General features: G+C 36.4%; 2 protein-coding genes, 1 long non-coding RNA gene and 3 other non-coding genes across 6 annotated transcripts; 3 read left to right on the plus strand and 3 right to left on the minus strand.

The window, feature by feature from the left end:
• The first annotated feature begins 9,842 nt into the window (after window positions 1-9,842).
• On the plus strand, window positions 9,843-12,489 carry LOC114824828 (ADP-ribosylation factor-like protein 8a). Its single transcript, XM_029102135.2, has 6 exons — window positions 9,843-10,104; window positions 11,126-11,207; window positions 11,315-11,347; window positions 11,501-11,622; window positions 11,849-12,010; window positions 12,086-12,489. The coding sequence occupies exons 1-6, from the start codon at window positions 10,067-10,069 to the stop codon at window positions 12,201-12,203; spliced, it is 555 nt and encodes a 184-aa protein (XP_028957968.1). The 5' UTR covers window positions 9,843-10,066; the 3' UTR covers window positions 12,204-12,489.
• Window positions 12,490-14,589: 2,100 nt separating this feature from the next.
• LOC139196425 (uncharacterized) lies at window positions 14,590-17,134 on the plus strand. The gene is made up of 2 exons (XR_011581331.1): window positions 14,590-14,888; window positions 16,771-17,134. It is a non-coding gene; the product is annotated as an uncharacterized lncRNA (long non-coding RNA).
• Window positions 15,095-15,166, minus strand: TRNAP-UGG (transfer RNA proline (anticodon UGG)). Its single transcript has one exon. It is a non-coding gene; the product is annotated as a tRNA-Pro (tRNA).
• TRNAP-UGG (transfer RNA proline (anticodon UGG)) lies at window positions 16,290-16,361 on the minus strand. The gene has a single exon. It is a non-coding gene; the product is annotated as a tRNA-Pro (tRNA).
• TRNAP-UGG (transfer RNA proline (anticodon UGG)) lies at window positions 16,958-17,029 on the minus strand. The gene has a single exon. It is a non-coding gene; the product is annotated as a tRNA-Pro (tRNA).
• Window positions 17,135-19,146: 2,012 nt separating the features above from the next.
• Window positions 19,147-21,107, plus strand: LOC103428069 (LIM domain-containing protein WLIM1-like). The gene is made up of 5 exons (XM_029102137.2): window positions 19,147-19,606; window positions 19,951-20,047; window positions 20,166-20,212; window positions 20,514-20,597; window positions 20,716-21,107. Exons 1-5 carry the CDS (start codon window positions 19,469-19,471, stop codon window positions 20,941-20,943), a joined length of 594 nt encoding a protein of 197 aa, XP_028957970.1. The 5' UTR covers window positions 19,147-19,468; the 3' UTR covers window positions 20,944-21,107.
• The last annotated feature ends 316 nt before the right edge of the window (window positions 21,108-21,423 follow it).

Raw genomic sequence — 21,423 nt, forward strand, 5'->3', positions numbered from 1 at the left:
CTCCGGTCACTAGTGTGGATAAGTATGTAAATGAATAAGGACAGGGAAGCAAACACAAGATGTACGTGGTTCACCCAGGTTGGCTACGTCCACGGAGTAGAAGAGTTCTCATTAATTGTGAAGGGTTTACACAAGTACATAGGTTCAAGCTCTCCTTTAGTGAGTACTAGTAAATGATTTAGTACAAATGACATTAGGAAATATTGTGAGAGAATGATCTCTATTTATAGAAGAGAGTTTCTAGTTTCATTCTGACATTGACACGTGTCGTGTTGTGATTGGCTTCTGATGTTAACACGTGTCACACTATAATTGGCTTCTGATGTCGACACGTGTCGCGCTGTGATTGGCCTCCTAGTTGGAAGGAAACTCTTCTGGGTCCTTGACAGTATAACGTTGACCGGTGCTCAATAGTTTCGGGATTGGTCAAGTATGGTACAAACATATATGATAATCTCAGTCTACAATTTTATTTAGGCTCCAAAATAAGCATCCAACAAATAATAATTGTGATTCTCACCCACACTCTCAAATTCCCAGCCACATTCATTGGCAAAATAAATATCAACCTTAAACCATAATTCTCGTTGGCTAAATAAATACCAAAACATCAAACCACATCAACCATTGGCTAGATATATACTAGCATAATAACCACGATTCACATAAATTCTAGCCATAACCATCTTCGGTCAATTAAATATCAAAATTCTAAGTCACCCATTAGTACATAGTAGAATCTCAAAATTTCAAGCCAAAACTATATAATTGACAAACTGAATATCAGAAATTTCAACCAAATTCATTGGAAATTTTCAATCACACTCACTGGTTAATGGAAGGAAGATTAAAACCAAATTCGCAACACCACTCACATAAATTCTCATTCTATGGTTCCTTCCATTTCCGCAATTAACTAAATTGCCCATAGTAAAAATTTGAAGCCTTTTAAATCTTTCTTTCAATCGTTTTTCTTCTTAATTTTACTTTAAAGTGCAGCCACAAATATAATAAATGTGTGACTCGCACCTTCAGAATACCTTTCATATTTCATCAATTAAAAGGGAAAATTTAAATATGCTAAACTCTATTGGCCACAAAACTAAACCTTGTTTATCGCATGGCCACGAGAATAAGTGCTCGTCATCAATTTGGTTCACAATAACCAATTCAACAATGAAAATTTATAACTGTGGTAACCAAACCAATCGAAATTATAATTACAAACTTCCCCATCAATTCTAGCTGTAATCGTCAGTGGCTAAGGAATTATCACAATGTCAAACCAAACCACTAAAGGTGACATTAGCAAAAATTCCAACAAAAATCATTGTCACTATAATAGAATAAAGATCCGAAATTTTTCGTTACCATGGAATGAAATCAAAATCTCATTTCTTGATTTCCTTTGTTTCCGCAATTTACTTAATTACTCAAGGCAAAATTTAAAACCTTATCTTTTCTTTTCTTTCTTTTCCTTCCCGTTGTTTTACAACATGGGAATCAAATATATATACGTTCTTGAACTCTTTCTATGAGGGCTGCCCACATGGGAGCATGAACTAGACAGAGAGCTCCAAAAGCTATTCAAGGACAATTAAACGCTCTAATTATAAAGAAACCAAGGCTTGAAATTAAACATGCCTCAATCAATCAATGATATTGGTTGAACTTGAGAATATGTTCATCTATTGTATTTGAACTTAAGGCATCCATAATCACACACACGTGGCATGCGTTTTATTATTAACCATATGTGCAGATAATACGAAATATTTCTCTAACAAAATTCAAAAAATGCACATATAGGCACAATCATATTGATTAGAGCCAATATTCTTCTTTTAAACTAATAGAGGTCCAATTGTTTTCTCGCACATTAACAAAATTAAATGTCAAATTCCAAGTCATGGCTATCATAGCTAACAAAATATCATAAATTCACCCATAATTCGTTAATGGAAAACTAAACTAACAATTTATATTAAAAACTTTTCTAGTCAATTCTTTTCATCCAACGAAAAAACTCAGCTGGGAAATCATTTCTATTAAACAAACTCAAAATTTCATTTCATAATTTCATTCATGTCTACCCACCATTCTAAATATAATGGGCAAATCACAACCACTGTTTATAATTTCATTCCCATTCGGTAAAGGATAGGAGCATATTTATACGACTTAGTTAGCTTGTTCTTGTGCATTTACGTTGTGTTTTTTTAGTTAAGTTAGTCTTTTAAGCCACTTTCATGTGTTTTCAGGTTTTAAGGGCAAAGTATGCAAAGAAATGTATTTTGGAGCCTTTTGGAGCAAAATTGAGCTTGGATTGGATATCACGTGTCTGGAGCAAAAGGAATGGACGAAATTGAAGATTTGAAGATGTGAGGAGTCCTAATTGAAGAAGGATTCCTAATCAACGAAGGAGTCCTAATTGAAGATGGATTCCTAGAAGAATGAAGATTCCTACTAAAACAAGGTTTCCTACTTGAAGTAGGAAAGTTAAGCCTAAAGTTTCCTATTTTGGGTTCATCTTTCCTGAACCTGAATGGCCTTAAGTTCCAGCAACATTAAAGGTTCCTAAGCATTGGAAGACACAAAACAAAGGTTCTAAAGCACCTAGGAGTCTTTGCCGCACCTAAGCCCTTCTAGAAACCCTTTTCCTTGCCTTGCAAGGCATTCTAGAAGCCCAATCCCTTTCCTACATATCTGCCGCACCTTTTAAGCCTTTTCCCTTTAGATTTTGATTGTTTGGGCCCTAATCCTTATTTTCTGCTAAGTCCAAGTCCTAACCTGATTTCCCTAGGGTTTTATGTGCCTATATATACTCATATTTCACTCTTGCCACAGAGAGACCCTCCATATTCACCCATTCACGCCAGAAATCATTCTTCCCTCTCTGTCGTAGCCATCCCTCACCATTCTCCATAGTTTTTGACCCAAAACACCCCTTGCCGCACCATACACCTATCCTAGCCTTAACCCCATCCTTCTACACCATTCATAACCCCCAAAACCTGACCCTAAACCTTGTGCCACAACAAAGAGGAAGGAGGGAAGTTCGTAGACGTGCTTGTTGTTCAGTTTGGATCGTTGGAACGTCTAGGTGTTTTCTTTCTTTTGTTTTCAATGTCTAAATTTGTTTATCTTTGCTTTATGAGTATGAGGAACTAAACCCCTCTTAGCTAGGGGGGAATTCGAAACCATGTTCATGCTTGCAATATGATTTGATTACTTTCAGTTGTGATTCATAAGTTGTGAATTCAATTTACTTATCCGTTTGAATTAAAACTGATTTGTGTGTGTTGGTTGAGAGTGCACGCTTAATTTTCATGCATAAATCTGATGCTAGGATATAAGGGATTTCCACCTAATCGTTATGAACTTATATTCACAAGTAGTGAAGTTTGTTAGTCACAATTGCATTAAGTAAATTCTTGGCATTAGTTTCATGCAATTCATAGTTACAAGTGCCTTGTCAATGCTTATGATTTTCATAGAACTTAATGATTCTTGCTTGTATCTCTATTATGCAATTCATGTAGGGAACTTGTGGGGAATGCTTTGGGTTGTTGTATGCAATCATCCAATTTAATGAAATTAGGAAAATCTGAGGGTTAATTAGTGCAATTCACAGTTAATCTGGGGCGTTGAGAATTCGTAGTTTATTGAAAAGCAACTGGAAATCATTTTGTTTGCAAGTGTGTCATGTGTGGAGAAGAACCTTCTAGCTAGCCCATCATCCACCTTATTCCCTAAATTCGTCTAAAATCTGTTTTAGTTTACAACTTGTTTATTTTGTTTTCAAATTCGTCAAAATCAAATCCCCCTTTACTTTGAAGTGTTAGATTAGTTAAAATCTGTTTTGATTTGTGTTTTTAAGTGTCTTGAGTCAAGTTAAAACCTATTTTTGTCCAAATAACTTCCTAGAGTCAGTTTAGTGTCTATTTCATTGATTTGTGCTGTTTTGAGTCTTTCTAGTGAGTTTTGAGTCTTGTAAGTTTATATTGAGTCTTTTTTAATCTAGTTTAGTGTTTTAAACTTAGTTTTACATTTTTGAGTCAGTTTCAAGTGTTTTAGCAATTCCTCCTAATCCCCGGTTTAGAACGATCCCTACTTGCATCTCTACTACAATTGTCAACAAGAGGGTTTAATTTGTGTGCTTATATAATTTGCATCAGTAAATTACCACATCATCCATAAATATTTAAAATTTCCAACCATAATTATTGGTTATAAGATTTTAAAATTTCTATTCATACTCATCATTAACAGAACATTGATTTCATCATCTTTTCTTTGATTCCTAATAGTGACTAGTAGGTTGGAAAAGATTGTAATATATCTAGCCAATACACATCACACTTTCTTTTTTTCTTTTCTTTTTTCTTTTTTTTTTTTATCTTTTCTTTTCTTCTTCTTTTTTTTTTCTTTTCACATCTACGGGCCTTTTCCACCCAATTTCACATCCATGGCCTTTTTCGCCCCATTTCACATTCACGGGTCTTTCTCGCCCAATCTCACATATCCACTGGCCTTTTTGCCCAATTCAATTTCTCAAGTGCCAAGTATAATACAAATTCTCCATCTACTTATCACCACCTCAATCACAATCACCTTAATATTCAACATTTTCATAATGCACAGCCTAATATCGATTTAATTCAAAATTAATCCAAAACTTTAATCAAATGCTCATCTTCGAAGCTATAACATGAATACGATATTTTAAAATTTTCCTACTCTCATTCAATTCAATTCAAAGCATCATAATTCACAATATATGCATTCCACATAATTTCCGTCATACTCATAGAACTTATGAAATAATGCAATATAAACGCAAATCACAATTCCCATTAACGAAACCTTCATATTTACCAAGGAAATTGCACCACAATCATAATACAATTAATATATGTATTTCACATATAAAACATGAATGCCACTTTGTTCCTAAAAATATGAATTAATGCAACCACAATGCATGTCATAATTCACACCAACAAGACTCAAGAATAGTGCATCTCATAGAATATGATCATTTAATCTGATACCATTTGTCACGCCTCGCTCCCAAAATATATGTTTTTGGGAGTTAATTATAGTGGGCCCAACTTACAATCATAGTTAATTTATTTCCATTAATCACATTCTGGAGCCATAAGTTGTGCCACGTGTGTGGCTGATTGAAGAGAAAAATAAATGATGTATGGTTGTGATTAAAAGAAAAGAATAGAAATGAGGAAAAGGAGGAATGAATTGAGGTGGGAGGGACCAATGGGGAGAGGGAACTGGGAGGAGAAAGGAGAGAAAAAGACACAGGGGATCGGGGAGTCTGACCCGTGTGACCCGATTGTACAAGCCGGCGGTTCCTCGCCATTATTTGTCCAATTTTTCGACGAATTAGACCTATAAATCACTCCCAATCATCACCTTGGACCTCTCTCTTCCTATTCCACCAAAAATTTGAGGAAATTTGAAGGTATTTTGGTACAAAAATCTTAATGGGTGTCGTGGGAGATTTTGCCCAAAATCCATAAATTGTGAAATGATTTCATACAATTTCCTCCACTAAAACCTTCCCCTAGATGTTAGAAACAAAGCCCAAACAACTAGAGGGGCGGCGGAACACTTGAGATGAAGGATCGAAGTGGAGCATTTCTAGGCAAATTGGAGCATTTCTAGGCCAAATTGGACTTAGCCGCAGGTATAAAGTTTGCTATACTCTTTGAGATCTTCATTTCTGTAATTTTTGAGAATTTTTAGAAATAGTTGAATTTTCTGGCGAGCCGGGGTGGCTGGCTGCCACTGGCAGCGGCGAGTGCTACGGCGCACGGTCAGGGAGCCGACATTGTGTTTTTATGTGAATTTTGTTATTCTAATAACGCTTTTGAGACCTAACTGTTGTGGTTTGAATATTAATACAATTGTGGTATATGTTGGATTAAAGGAATATATTCGGTTTTGGTTTGAATTTTAGAAATGTGAACTACGAATGGCTTGATCCCTGTTTAGGGTACATAGGCAATCTAACTAGACGTTAGATGCAGCCATACAACAAGTGAGATTAAATAATTGAGAATTAACATTTAGATGGATTTTTTATCTAAGAGAAGGAAATGCTTCTAAATAGGAAGTGAAATTGTATGTTTTGGTAAATGATTAATGGTTATGGATTACATGGGATGAAGGAAAATATTTGGAGAATAATGACTAATGATAGTGAATTCAAATGTTAATTTAAAGATATGTTTTAACATTTAAGAAAATATGGATAGATTGTAAGAATTCTAATTATTGACTTAGAGGAATGTGATTAATGGAAATAAATTAACTATGATTGTAAGTTGGGCCTACTATAATTAACTCCCAAAAACATATATTTCGGGGCGAGGCGAGACAGGGCGTTACACTAAGACTCAACGAGCTTTTTCGTCCCCTTGGGAGAAGTCAGATCGGTGACAAGCTTTTCAGCAGCAGACGAGCCCCCGCAAGCAACAGAAGAAGTCATTGGCTTCTTCTCACCAAAGGCTCACAAGCAGGGGAGGAAAATCTCTTCTTCCCATCCTTATTGGCAATAAGCTCTATAGTAGCGATGGGGCGAGCAAGTGCCTCATCCTTTATCCGCTTTATCTCTTCATTTGGAAGCAGCTAGCATTTCTCCCAACGAAAAGGACTAAGCAGCTAGCACCACTCACGGTACTTAGTAGAAATTCCTAAGGCGATATGCATTTTCTTCATATCTGTCAAAGTTCTTGGAATTGAGCCAAATTCCGAATCTACACAAAGTAAGAATGACGATCAATAAACTTAAGTCATGGAGCAGCTTAACAAAAATTCAAGCAGGCCATGAATGAAGTAGTTACTTTTCACTGATAAAGACAATCGAAACAAGCATATCAAGAGAGAAGTCAGACTCTCACTCTCCACTTACCTCCAAGGTATCTCTCACCCACTCATGATCACCTTTGCAGGAAGCATCAACCAGCCTATGGCGAGATCTCAGCTACCCCACGCCTTCCTTGTGGCCGACTTCAAAGAAGTACCATAACTCATTTATGATCAAGCTAAGATCAATGAACTTACTCAAGTTCGAGAACCCAACAATCGTGCGAACTGCATTCGATGAACACTAAGCAGGCGTGCATTTCATGGAGAATATCACTTCTTGAAAAAGATGCAGCATGGGAAAAGTAAATCCCAACACGAAGTAATACGGATGGAAATTGATAGCCCTCTTCCTAGCAGTGGCACCCTCGTCACACGGTTCTGGCTGTTATCGTCTTTCACCCGCTTGACTCGAACCTCTGACGAAATCGCATACTTGTATGTCTTAAGAAAATCCCGAAACAGCTTATCGGAATTGATCTTGACATGTGCAAACCCTCGTCGCACGGTTCTGGCTGCTATCATCTTTCACCCGCTTGACTCGAACCTCTGACGAAATCGCATGCTTGTATGTCTTAAGAAAATCCCGAAACAGCTTATCAGAATTGATCTTGACATGTGCAACTTTGAAGTAGCCCACCTTGCTGGAAGAACCACCTTGATGGTACAAAGGTGGAGGGTATTCGTCACTTTTGAGATTGGAAGAAGAAGACATCTCAAAATCTCTGTAAAAAGTAAGAAGAAAAAATTTAGAAGGCAGCTCACGAGAAGAGCAAAAAAAAGCCCCACGGCTTAGCTCACCCACACCACCACAAAAAGGCCCAGCCCTCACTCCCTCTTTCTTCCAGCACGGGCCCAAACCGCAGTAGCCCAACAACACACCAGGCCCTATGGCCCAAACCCTTGCCACATCTTTCTCGCGCCTACCAGGGCCCAAGGCCTCCCCGCCCAACCTGCCAGCAAGAGAGACTCGGCCCATGCCAGTCTCTTTCTGCCTTCCACCCACTATAGCAAGCCCTAGCCTACTCTTCTATGCTTGGCCCGCACCAAGCTCAAACCTAGTTGGGAAACAACTCTACAAGCCCATGCAGCTTGGGATTTCTACACATATTGCCTTTTTCCTACATGTAGCCTAGTAGGTGTGGGGGCATTTGTGGAGCCTAAAATAATCTCAAAAATTCTAGAGGTGACACATAGACTTTTTGCTCAAGAAAGACCAAATTGCTCTTATTAAATGGGCAGGCTCCTCAAATACTACCACACGCAGTTCACACCCTTAAAGGTCCCAGCAGCTGAATACAGCTCACTTGTCATTGGCAAGGAAAAGTCAAAGCATTAAAGATAAGGATTAATTACCCAAATCCTATCTTTAATACATTCCCAATTGAAGATTGACTTCATTCAAGTAAGTAATCCCAATTTATATAAATTAGAGATAATTACTCCATTATCTCAAGATATTATTTCCTATTTAATATCTAAAGAATATTTGTCCATAAATCTTGGCCAATAGGATGCCTCCATGTGTAGGGTAAAATCCTAACACCATGGTCGACCCTCTCCTCCTATATATACCCCATATTCTACCAAATTTTGGCAAGCTTTTGCTACCCTAAAAAGCTCTAAACACTTTGCTCTTCTCAGAGAAACTAACTTAGGCATCGAAGATCCATTAGCACTTTACTCTTCTCAGATAAACTAACTTAGGCATTGGAGATCCATTAGCCTAACCCCCTCATCCGCCCTCCCTCCCCCCCCCCCCCAACCCAAAACCTCATGGGCGCATTAGGCTTAGGTCCTTAATCAAAGGTGGTTGATTGTTTTGCAGGTACATTTTCGTCAAGGTTAGAGACAGCAGAAATTTACATCGACACAAATAATCGAAATAATTTGGGGCTCAATTTTTTTTTTCAACTCTCTCGCATAATGTGAGATGCGTAATGTTACGAGATTTAGATAAGAATCTTCATGAAAAAGGTTTGGCTTTATAATGTCTCCTTTGAATTTATGAAAATATCATCGTACAATTGATAGGAATACCAACATTGTTCTTTGATTATGCATGCAATAATTAAAAAAATGAATTTTATGCATTGTCCACTACAAGTATGGGTAACATGTCAAATAACACATGTTTCATATGCACTCAACGCAACCTTAATATATGGCTCATAAATTTGCCACATGGATAACCCCATCAAAATAAAATAACAGCACCACAACTTCATCCATTTTATACTGAATTGTTTCTTAGATTGCCAACCCAAAAACTTGTAGCTCACAGACTCTCTCCAAGAGATCGAGATTCACATAAAGATCAATCAGGCAATTGCAGTAAGCCTTCCTTACATCCGAACCATTCGAGTCATATTAAAAAGTTGCGATGCTTCGTTCTTGAAGATTTCACTATTGTCTTGCTTTTACACCAAAGTCTTACCAAATACCCTAGTTTTTCATCAACGCTCTCAATGCAATTGGCAAGCTTGCAAGGTTCTTTCTTTGGTGTCTGAGTCATTTAGGAGACAACCATAGAAACACTCATCTAGTGTTATAGCCGGTTTTAGAATGCAAGCATGCAAAAAACAAGAAAACAAACAAGTAAACTTTGAATACCATTTTGATTTGGTGTTCAAATGATTTAGTATTTGAAACCGTAAACAAACATGAATCGAACCAAAACCAGTGTGATACGAAGCATACGATTTTAATAATAAATTTAAATAAAACTGCACCGAACTAAACCGTTGATATTTCATAATTCTAATTCGCATTTGAAAGTAAAATCGCACCATGCCCAGCCCTAGCCTGGACTCGTCAAATTTCATTAAACCTTCACAAACCAACCACGACGTCGTTTACCCGCTTCCCAGCTTCAAAATTTTCACACCACAAACCTTTCTCACTTTCGCAGACGCGCGTGTTTATAACTGCCCAAGTCCCCACTGGCCTCCAATAGTTCGAATAGTGTATGTCACTCCTCACAAGGCGCGTGGGATAACAAAGTGAACATTCCTCAAATTATCTTTTCCAAAAGTTGTTATAATTTCGTTGATGAAGGAATTCCAAACGCACACGGAGAGAGAGATCAATAAGGATAATTTAAATCGATTGAAACCCTAGAATCGAAAGCGAATTTCAATTGTTTCTTCAATTGGGTGTTTGAGTTTGCTCCTCCTCAATGGGGTTGTGGGAAGCTTTTCTCAATTGGCTGCGAAGGTACAGATATATTTTTTTTTTAATATTTTGGTTCTAATTAATTTGTTCTTGTAGTTGTAGCTTTGATGCTGAGAAAGTCTGGGAAATTAGAATATTGGATTGAATTTTATGAAAATTTTAATCTTTTTCAGTTTTAATAGTGGTGGAGCGGGGACAATTGATTTTCCCGCTAAACCGAATTTTGTTTTTGCTATTCAGTTTGATTCCGTTAATACTGCATTCTTTTCGAGAGATTTTAGATTTTCTTGGTTTATGTTTGGCTGATGAGAAAAAAGTAGGGAAAAAAAAAGATAGAGCTGAAGCTTTGAGTCTCTAAATTTCAATTGTGAAGAACTTTTGAATCTAGACATGATTGACAATTGGATTAATCGAAAACCAATCTTTCTGCTTGTTTGTTTTACTTGAAAATATGTCGATTTTTTTATGAGAGGAGTACCTTTTAGCGTAGAAGTATATTTTGATTCTTTCAGTTCTCTTTGGCCCTCGATCGTGTAGTAATATAGGTGTATGTGTGTCGATATGTATCGCCCCAGTTCATGTTCGATTCTTGCCAAAGACGAATTTGAACCACATTATTGCTAGTCCATTGTGAGGCTAAGACTACCCCTGTAGATATATCGTTTGTTCAAAAAAATGGATGTGTTCTGGTGGTGAATTAGCATTATTCAGCGTATGTTCTGCCATATGATTGTTATTTAATTAGCATACTCGCCCGTTTTCTTTGAGTAACATCTTCTGCTAAAGATTTTAATTTCTTCGGTCCGTGCTTTTCCTTCATGTTTCCTGGATTAGTTTTTGGTGTTTTACGTGCCTGGAATTCGATCAGCTAAGAAGCCACTGAATCTAAAACATAACTTAATGTGTGTATCTAACTGCTATCTTTACTTATTGTACCAGTCATATTGTTTATTAGTGAACCAATGTATGCATAAAGTTAGACAGACTGATGTCAAAAGTAAAAATTTTAGAGTCTTTCAGTTTAAATGACTTATTAGTATGCTTTCTTTCTCCCCTCCTGTAGCCTCTTTTTCAAGCAAGAAATGGAGCTATCCTTAATAGGCCTTCAAAACGCTGGGAAAACATCGCTTGTAAATGTTATTGCAGTAAGTAAAATATTTGTTTGTTTCTGGTGAAATATATTTTGTAATTCATATGTCCCTGTTTCGTTTTGATGCTGATGGCTTATTTTGTTTCTTGATGTTATCCTTAGACTGGTGGATATAGTGAAGACATGATCCCGACGGTATGTCATTTTTTCAAGAATTCATTACATGCGTTTAACTCTGTTTCTAGGAAAATTTCTTTCTTCAAATCTTGTCATTGTATTGCCACAATTATCTTTTACGGTTAATCGGTTCTTTAGATATCTTTCATAGGGCATCTGTTTTGTCTGCAGGTTGGATTCAATATGAAGAAGGTAACAAAAGGGAATGTCACAATAAAGTTGTGGGATCTTGGTGGTCAGCCAAGGTTTCGAAGCATGTGGGAAAGATATTGCCGTGCAGTTTCCTCTATCGTGTATGTATTGTTTTACATTTTACATTTTGTAGGCGTATCGTTCAGGTGTTCCCTTTTTCTTTTCCAGATACTACAGTAAACATGTGGTTATTGCTGGTCAGATACTAGAATTGTTAGTATTTTCTTTACACATCCAGAAATGTGATAGCCGGTCTTCCATAAGATGTTTTATCTTTTGTAAGCAATTTTCTCCTGTTAAATTTTCTTGACTTTCTTCATTTTGCAGTTATGTTGTGGATGCTGCTGATTATGATAACTTGCCAGTCTCAAGAAGAGAACTTCATGACTTGTTGAGTAAGTCGTCGCTAAATGGTATTCCACTGCTGGTATTAGGTAACAAGATTGACAAAAAGGAAGCTCTGTCTAAAGAGGATTTGACAGAAGAGATGTAAGTGAACCTTTTCATACTTTGTGTTAATTTTATATATGAATTGTGTATTGAGCATCGTTTTCTGCCGTGCAGGGATCTGAAGTCCATCACCGACAGAGAAGTTTGTTGCTTCATGATATCCTGCAAGAACTCTACCAACATTGATACGGTCATTGATTGGCTTGTAAAGCATTCGAAGTCAAAAAATTGAGTTCTTTCCTACTCGCACCGATGACATTATTCCATTTAAGAGAGTGTGGATTTCAATCCGTTTTTGAAGTGACTATCGTTGTTTGCTCAGTCTGGTTTGTTGATATCTGACCATCCATCATCGTCTTGTGTTATGTGTTTGGCATAGTGTTGTTTTGGTAAACATGTGTTGGAAGACACTATGATTTGAGTTTATGTATGTATAGAATTTGACTCTGTGAATTGTAATGTACAGAATTGAGTTGTTGCATATATTATTTTGGTCAAAAAATTTGAGTGAGATAAAAGTAGTGCAACTCAATAATTAAGAATATATCCTAAACTTTTAGCTAATTACAAATTACCTACACTTCAGCTGTCCCAAAAAAAACCTTTGATTCAACGTTGTCGTCTGAGGTTAGGTCAAATGGTTATTAACAATAATTCCGAAATTTTTAAATCCAAAGATGTCGATTTTGCATTAATTTCCCAATACTGTATTGTATACCTTTATATCCAAAGATGCCGATTTACATGCGTTTAAATCTGTTTCTGAGAGAGAGAAAAAATGTAATGTATACCTTTCAAAAGCTAAGTAAAAATTGTCACTTAGTACTACGATCTAGTGGTATTCCTCTTCATTTGTAAATGAGAAGAGAGGTCTTAGGTTCAATTCTCGTCAAAAATTAGTTTGAACTACATTATTGCTTGCCTATTATGAGGTTAAGCTCATCCCTCTTCTCTTATTAAAGATAATATCTTTCGTTAAAAAAAAAAAGTAAAAACTTAAACTGAGAGATATTTATGTAGGAATACTGAGAATGAACTCAATAATATCTTCTTAGCCGGTCAGTGTATGCGGAAGTCCAAAATGAAAGTATAATTGTTATTTAGTTTATAATTGAGATTTAACAAGTTTTTTTTTTTTTTTTGTACATAGCATTCCTTTAATATAAGTGAGGCTCTAAATTTAAAAAACTAACGTGTTCAATACCAACTACTGCTTATTTATTGTGAGGCTTGACGCACTTTGACCTCAATATAATTGAAGAATACTAGCAACCTTCTCATTTGAACATTCTTGACTCTCCTTTTAATCTTGCAATGTCACTTGATGATTGAAACTATCTACACTATTTAAAGATCATCTGTGCAAAAAAGTAATTAAATTTAAAATTGTTTAGTCATCTAATGATAATTCAATAATTACGCGAACCATGCTTGTCGCTTAAGCATTGAAATTTTGACAACATTAATAAAAATGTTAAACGATTTCTAATTTAATTGATTCTGGAAAAATTAATCTGTAAAGAGTAATTTAAAAAATAGATTATATAAAGAGAGAAAATCTAAGTGAAAATGTTGGTAGCATCTCGTATAGGCAGCATAATCCCCTCCACCCTCCAAAATTGGTCTCCAGCCTGTTCCATCCATTGGGCTCCGGGGGAGCCCAATTAGTCCCTAGTCAACAATTGTCTGGCCCAGCCTTTGGGTCATGTGATGCAATGTTGATGTTATGGTGACATCGGCTCTATTGAAAATAATTAAAAGTATAACTATAAATACATAATCATGCTCTTCTACCTTACACCATATTTTAATATCTCAAATATTTCAAGCAATCTTTTATTATTATTCAAAATAAAAAATAAACTTACTTTATATTATTTTATAATAATAAATAATAACATGTTAATATAAATTGTTTGGACTATTTACTTTAAAAGTAGAAATATCTTGAATAGTTACTATTCATTACATGCAAGGTCTAAAATATCGATATTATTCCGATATTTTCATCGAAATTTTCGTATTTTTAGAATACCGATATTTTCGATATCATCGATATTTTAGACCTTGATAGAAATTCTATGTTGTACTAAGTCACTCATGTATCTTACCATGCAATGTATGAAGTGTAAAATATTGTACTAATTCATTATATATAAATTATTATGGTGTGTTTAAACTTCTTTCATGAATTACTACATATTTTCTACACTCACAATATTTGCCAGCTCGTTATATAATCAACTTAAATCAGTTAAATACATCATACAATGTATTTCCTTCCAATTGTTTTGTGATAAACTAATAGATAATTGACTAAATAAACATCCTGTAAAGTTTCAATAAAAATTTACAAGTTTTTCTTACAATTTCCGTGGTTTTTATTCAATTTTTATCGATATCGATAATATCCCGATATTTCCATTTTAATTTTCGTATTTTTAAACTATCGATATTTCCGATATCATCAATATTTTATACCTTAATTACACCCAATTATTATTCAATTTGGTGGATTGAATTGAGTATAGTCCATGAGGATTTTATGAGTGAAAATGCTCTAATAGCATCAAGGAATAAATTAAAATAAACTTGACCGTCTCCCGCTTGAGAGGCGAGAGAGATTAAAGGGTAAAGAACGCCCACGTGGCGCCAAAGCAAACAGAGTCCAAAGGCCACAGTGGAGAGATTCCTTTCTCGGTAAAACCCCTTTTGAGCTCAATACCCCCCACAACCAACACCACTCACTCACCAAGCTCGCTCTCTCGCTCTCTCTCTCTCTCTCTCTCTCTCTCTCTCTCTCTCTCCTCTTGCTGGTGTTCCACCTCGTCGCTGTGCATTTCATGAACTCCGGAGATGATGAGAGAAAATCAGTCATCGGAAAATTCCAAACCGGTAAAACTGAAACTTTCTTCAGGTAAGAAAGGGTGGCTTAATAAGTTATTTGGGTTGCTTTTTAATTGGTTAAATATTTCAATTCGGAAAAGTATCTGTTTCTAATATTTACATGCTACTTCATATTTTTAGAGTAAATTTGAGTTCTCTGTTTTGAGCTTCTCCGTTGAGGTCGATGAGGCAAATCAAAAAGTAGGAAAATGAAAAGAAAAATCAAATTGAAAACAAGGGGCATTCCGAGAATCGAACTGGGGACCTCTCGCACCCAAAGCGAGAATCATACCACTAGACCAAATGCCCTCGATATGCCAGATAATACCTGCAAAGCATAATTACTTTGATCTAGGATTTGTTTTCTTTTATTAGTAGCATTCATCCAGATCCAGTTGCTTCCTTTTTTTTTTTTTTTTTTTGTTTACTTGTTCCTTATGGATATTTTGTTGGACTTTAATACCCTGAATTAGAGTGAAACTTCGTTACGACTAGGGCAGCTCTTACATGGGACGGGCTTCGGTTTTGTGAGAGGTGTCCAAGGAATGACATGTTTCGTAGCCCTACCCAAGTTTTTCTCCGAAAGTTGGGTGCCCTAGGGATGAGGTAGTCACGCTAGTTAAGCTCACGGATTACGATCATGAGAATGACTTTGAAATTCCCTTCCCCATCCCATGTTTGGAAAGCACAATCTTGGGAATGCTATTCTTGGCTCATGGGTATAAATGTGGAATTTTGAAACCTTTGGCCCCCTAGCATAAATTCACTAGGGACTTCAAAGTATTGATTAACTCTCCTTGGTCCTGAAAATCGGCATAAATTAACAAATGGAACACCGATGCTTTGTGTGGTACAATTGTAAAGTAGGGTTCTCTAGCTAGTGTGCGGATCTAATGGTTTCTTACTAATATTTAGTTCAGTTAGCATCAAAACTGGTGTTGGAAACAGCGTCTTCGGATTACTAGGTGTCGTGAGTTGATTTAAGTCCGTGTGTGTGATATCAATGGCATTTCAAGAAATCGAACTCTTTATCTCTTGCAACATGTTTAGAGCAATCCTATATAAAAAAGGTCGTACCCAGTGCACAAGGCTCCCGCTTTACGCAGGGTCTGGGAGAGCAATCCTATATGAATAAAAAAAAGGAGTAAAACATTGTATGGGCCACATTTTCGGATCAGCTAAATGATGTTTACTTGTCATAACGGGTGCTGCTAGTGTTTACGTAACTTTTGTTCATGTTTTTGTTGGCTTTAGCTGATTGGCCTGATTGATTAAGTTAGTACTTTCTGTGGCTGATAATATCTGATCCTCTGTTTCAAGTGTTTTGCAATTTTTTTCTGTTCGAGTTTTTGTTAGGCGTTATGTGTGGATTTCTGGCTAAGATGAAACAGGATTCTAGGATTAAAATAAAACCTAAAAAGGTACAAAAAAAGGGGCATTCCGAGAATCGAACTCGGGACCTCTCGCACCCAAAGCGAGAATCATACCACTAGACCAAATACCCTCACAATCAACATTTACACGTGGAAATGGTAATTATCTTAAATCTGTGAATGGTTTTTTATGCTATTGCATTGATCCAGTGTCTCCTATTGCCATATACTTGTTTCTTGTGGATACGGTGTCTGACCTCTTATGTTGTGTTTCCCATGAAGTTATATGACTGATACAGTAAAATGTGGAATTCTTCTTAAAATACTAGTAGCTTAGCATTAAGTATCGATACATTGGTTCTGAAAATCTGTATAAATTAGCAATTGGAATGCTTCTATCTGTGCTACAATTAGGGTTCTCTAGGTTACGCATTCAATCGTGTTTTGCTAATATTTCTTAAAGGTAGCTCCGATCTGTTTTCGCTAAGAAACCAAAACTTGTTCAGAAAACTAAACTTAACATCTTGTGTTGAAGTGCAGGTGTGGTAAAATCTAAATGTTTGAGGTAGGGCATTTCCTGAAAGAGCCTCAAGTAGTCGGAAGCAAGAATTATACGGTGCACCAAGCCTTATCAATGACATCCAAGTACTGAACTCTTCATCTTTCGCAACCAAATCAAGAAGAGTAATGTTCCATCGAAAAAGAATAGCCACAGGTAACACAAAAAGGGGCATTCCGAGAATCGAACTCGGGACCTCTCGCACCCAAAGCGAGAATCATACCACTAGACCAAATGCCCTCTACTGATGATTCACTTTCTTTCATGTGAAATTTGTAAGTTAAGTATTTTATGAAATTTGTGTACGGATATTTAAAGAAATTATCTGTTTTAAGAATTTGTGTAGAGGCTATGATGTTAGTTGATTGAGAGTAACTCCACCATGGAGCCCTCCCCTGACAATCCACTATTGAATCCACCCTTTTGAACAGTAACTGCCTTTAATGAATAGTAATTGCCATTAATGAACAGTAATTGTCATTTGCATCTCCACCCTTGGAGCCCTCCTCCCTGGCAATAGGCAATAAAATATTAGTTTTTTTTGTTTGTTGAAATAATACAAAATAAAATTATTTGTAATTTCGGATAAGATTTTTTCAATCGTTCTCGTTGCGCCACGTGTCATTTTATAAAAAAAAAACAATTATTTAGCGATGGATTTCGATAAGATTTTTATCCAATGTCATCGTGTCACGTGTCGTTATCTTTTGAGAATCTTTGACGATAGATTTCGATCAGATTTTAACTCGTTCAAAATTGCGTCACGTGTCAGTAGTCATTTTGTGGAAAAAAATTGGATTGAAACTTTGAGAGAAAGATAGGAATTTGATTGAAGGTGGTTGAGAAAATATGAAATTGTGGTGTAAGGTAGATGGAGAAGAAGTGGTATTTAGAGAAAAGTAAAAACAATTTTTTACAAATTTTTTTTCAGATTTTTTACAATTTTTTCAGATTTTTTTTCATTTTAAAAAAAAATTCAAATAATTAATCTCTGCCATTGGATTTAAAAAAATTTGAATTCCAACACTCCAGATTGTGCCACATGTCACAACGGTAACTTTTCTTAATTTTTAAACTATTTTTTCTTTATTTATAAAGCATATTAATATCGACTGTTGATCTCAGATCGAATGGTTGATATTAAATAAGATTTGTTTTATTTTTTTTACCGTTGAGATCCAACGGTCCAAATGAAGGAGCCGTTGATATCGAACGGACCATGGGAAGCCACGTGGCTTCCCAACGGTAATTGAGAGCACTGCAAAAGGCGCCTGATTTTTCTGAAAAGTTGTCGAGCGACGCGCCCCCACGCGAGAGTGGGGTGCACGCGCCTGACAGAAAAAAATAAAAAATGGGTGAAGAGCTCGGGCTCACGGGCTGTCACAAATTGACAGGCCTTCTGCTCGGGCCTTCTCCACGAGCTCGGGCTCTTCATGGCTGGAGCTGATTGACAGGCCCTTGGGCCCTTTCTTCTCCCCTGTCCCCCACCCTACATGCAAGGCTGGAGTTGCTCTTAGAAATTGACTCCCCCAATTATGTCACAACTAACATCATGATGAAATTCTAGCAATCGAGTACATTTAGGCCCATCACCCTACTGTTTGTCTTTTTTTTTTTTGGGTGAACACTGTTTTTGTCTTTGACATTAGCATTTTAACACCTCTTTGACGGATTTGATAGAATTCAGACACTCAATCAAGTTCATAGTGTTAAGATGTGGAATTTGAATTTTACGGAGAGAAGTGAGATTGAAATGAAGTTGATAAAGAATAGATAAATAATGGTTACCTTCTCCTTTATTTTTAAGATTCAATAATATTATTTGATGATGTGAAACGTTTATTTTCTGTCATTTTTAAAAAATCATCTCTACCGAAAATCAACCAAATCAAAATTCGTTTAACCGTTCGATTATGTTGTCATGATTACATTGTTTAATTGAGGAACATGGTTCATCTATTATTGGATAAAAAGTCAAATGACTAGATGAATTTGAATCATCAAATGATATAGCAAGTGACCCTACCATAGTAGTGGATACCATAGTAGTGGATAGAAGTGTTGTCCTTGCACTATGGCATGGTTCAAACGCCGTCAACTCTCTAATCTAATATCTAATCTAACAAATCTATCATTTGATAAAATAAAATAAAAGATCATGAAATAATATTGAAGAATCGTAAACATAATTAACACAAGAAGCTGAAAAGAGAATTTACAAAAAGAAATGTAGCCTGGCAATATTTTCTCCGCAAAACTACTAAAAATGGTAAAATTAATCTCGAAATTATACGAAAAATAGTAAAAAAAGCAGACATAGTAAAACATATATAAAGGAAAATGCTAGAAAGGATATTGGATGGAATGGAATTGCTTTAAGTTCGGACAGCATGATTGCCAAATGGCCACAGCCATCCGTTTATCTACAAATTTTGCTTAGGAGTCGCCCGCAACTCCCTCCCACCCACAACTTTTCATCTCCCTCCCCCTCTCCAGTTTCCAATAAATAACTAGGGGAGTGAAACATAGAAGGATTAAGGAAAACAAAAAACTGGTTAAGGACAACGAAAGCTAGGGTGCTGCAGGCTCTCTCTCCCTCTCTCACTTTTCTCTCACTTGGTCTTCATTTCAAAGGGTTGGTGGTGGTGAGTTGAGGTTGTGGGTTGGAAGCCGGAGGCCATGGCAAGCTTTGCAAGCACCACGCAAAAGTGTACAGCCTGCGAAAAGACTGTGTATCTGGTTGATCGGTTGGCCGCCGATTCCAGAATTTACCACAAGGCCTGCTTCCGATGCCACCACTGCAAGAGTACCCTCAAGGTACAAAATTAACTTTTACATGAACTGTTGCTCGTTGTGTTAATTCCATGCATGCACGTATTGTATGCCATCTCTCGCTCCTTTTCACGTTTTCCTTTCTTTTCTAATCAACATTCTGTGGAGTTCAAACCTAAGACTTCATACAATGTTGATACGAAAAATACAATTAGATCAAGAGCTCTAATCAACGATTATTCTTCACTTTTACTTTTATTGCCAACATGTGCTTCGATTAAAATACCTGGAATTACATGGTTTTGCTCAAATTCGAAGCGAAAATCCTGTTGAATTATAAGGAAAATTCAGTAATATTCTCTTTTTTTTTTTCTTTGTTTCATTTGCAGCTCATCAACTATTGTTCATTTGAGGGGGTTCTCTACTGCAGGCCTCACTATGATCAACTCTTCAAGCGAACTGGCAGCCTGGACAAGAGTTTTGAAGGTAAAATCTCAAAAACAATTACCTCTGTTAAACTCTTTTATCTTATACCTCTTTTTGCTGGGAATTTTTACTCTTAAGGAACCTAAAAAAAAACAAAACTTTGTTAATTTTGTTTCAGGAACACCAAAAGTCGTAAAGCCAGCAAGACCTTCAACGGAAAATGAGGTAAAAACTCTCTTTTGCCAAGTGAGATAAAATTGAAGGTTCAGAATACAACTCCTCACTGTATACTCCAGTTATGGGACAGACACCCCTTCTTTGTATATTAAAAAACGTATTTTTGATATGTCATTGATAAGGGTCGATACCATTATTATTGCCAACAAAACATGCCGACATGTTATGGATGCATTACAGACTGTATCAATTCATGCCCTAAAAAAGTAAAGAACTAACGTCATACACAAAGAATTTATGTCAAGGACTAAAGCGTGTTGCTAATAAGAATTAAATCTGACTCTTGCAGAATGCCAAGTCAGTCTCAAACTTGTTTGCCGGTACCAGAGATAAATGTGTGGGCTGTGAGAAAACTGTTTATCCAATTGAGAAGGTACAAACCTACGTAATTTTTTGCTACCATTATATGAAAGCTCAAATTTTCTTCCATTGATTGCATTCAAACCCTTTTGAACAAAATCTTAAATTATTAAATTAATGTTACTCCAAAGGTTTCCGTCAACGGGACTCCATACCACAAGAGTTGCTTCAAATGCAGCCATGGAGGTTGCACCATAAGCCCATCCAATTACATTGCACATGAAGGAAAGCTCTACTGCAAACACCACCACATCCAACTCTTCAAGGAGAAAGGAAATTACAGCCAGCTCGAGAACGAACACGAAAAGCTTACAATGACTGAGCAAGCCACTCATATGGAGATTGCTGCTGAATCATGATCACCATCTCTTTCTCCTTGTGTGACTTCCACCATTTATGTCGTTGGTATGTCTTGTTTTGTTTCTTGATCATTATTCATGGGCACTCGGATGTATCGCGAGATTGAATGTATTCGGGTATGAACGGTTTGCTTTGACGGTTTTTACTGCAGCATTTTAAAACATTTGTCGTCGCTATTTTTCAGTTTCTTTCTACTTTAACACGTGCTTCAAAAGAACACTGCTCGACTCCTTACGTATAGAGTTATTCCTCTTTTAACAACAAATCGCAGTCTAACACATGAAAAATATCTCATTTAAATCCCAAAAACAAAATTTTCAACACGGGTCAATTATGATTCATCTGCAAAACAGAACGATTCCATAACTTTTACGTCTCTGGAGTTCATATCATATGAGAGCTCCAGAAGTAACGAGACACTGACGCAACTTTCCTGTCAATCACCCAGGCCGGTTAACTCACTCCCGGTAAAGATTGAA

Source organism: Malus domestica, chromosome 05 (assembly GCF_042453785.1).
Source record: "Malus domestica chromosome 05, GDT2T_hap1".
NCBI classification, from domain to species: domain Eukaryota; kingdom Viridiplantae; phylum Streptophyta; class Magnoliopsida; order Rosales; family Rosaceae; genus Malus; species Malus domestica.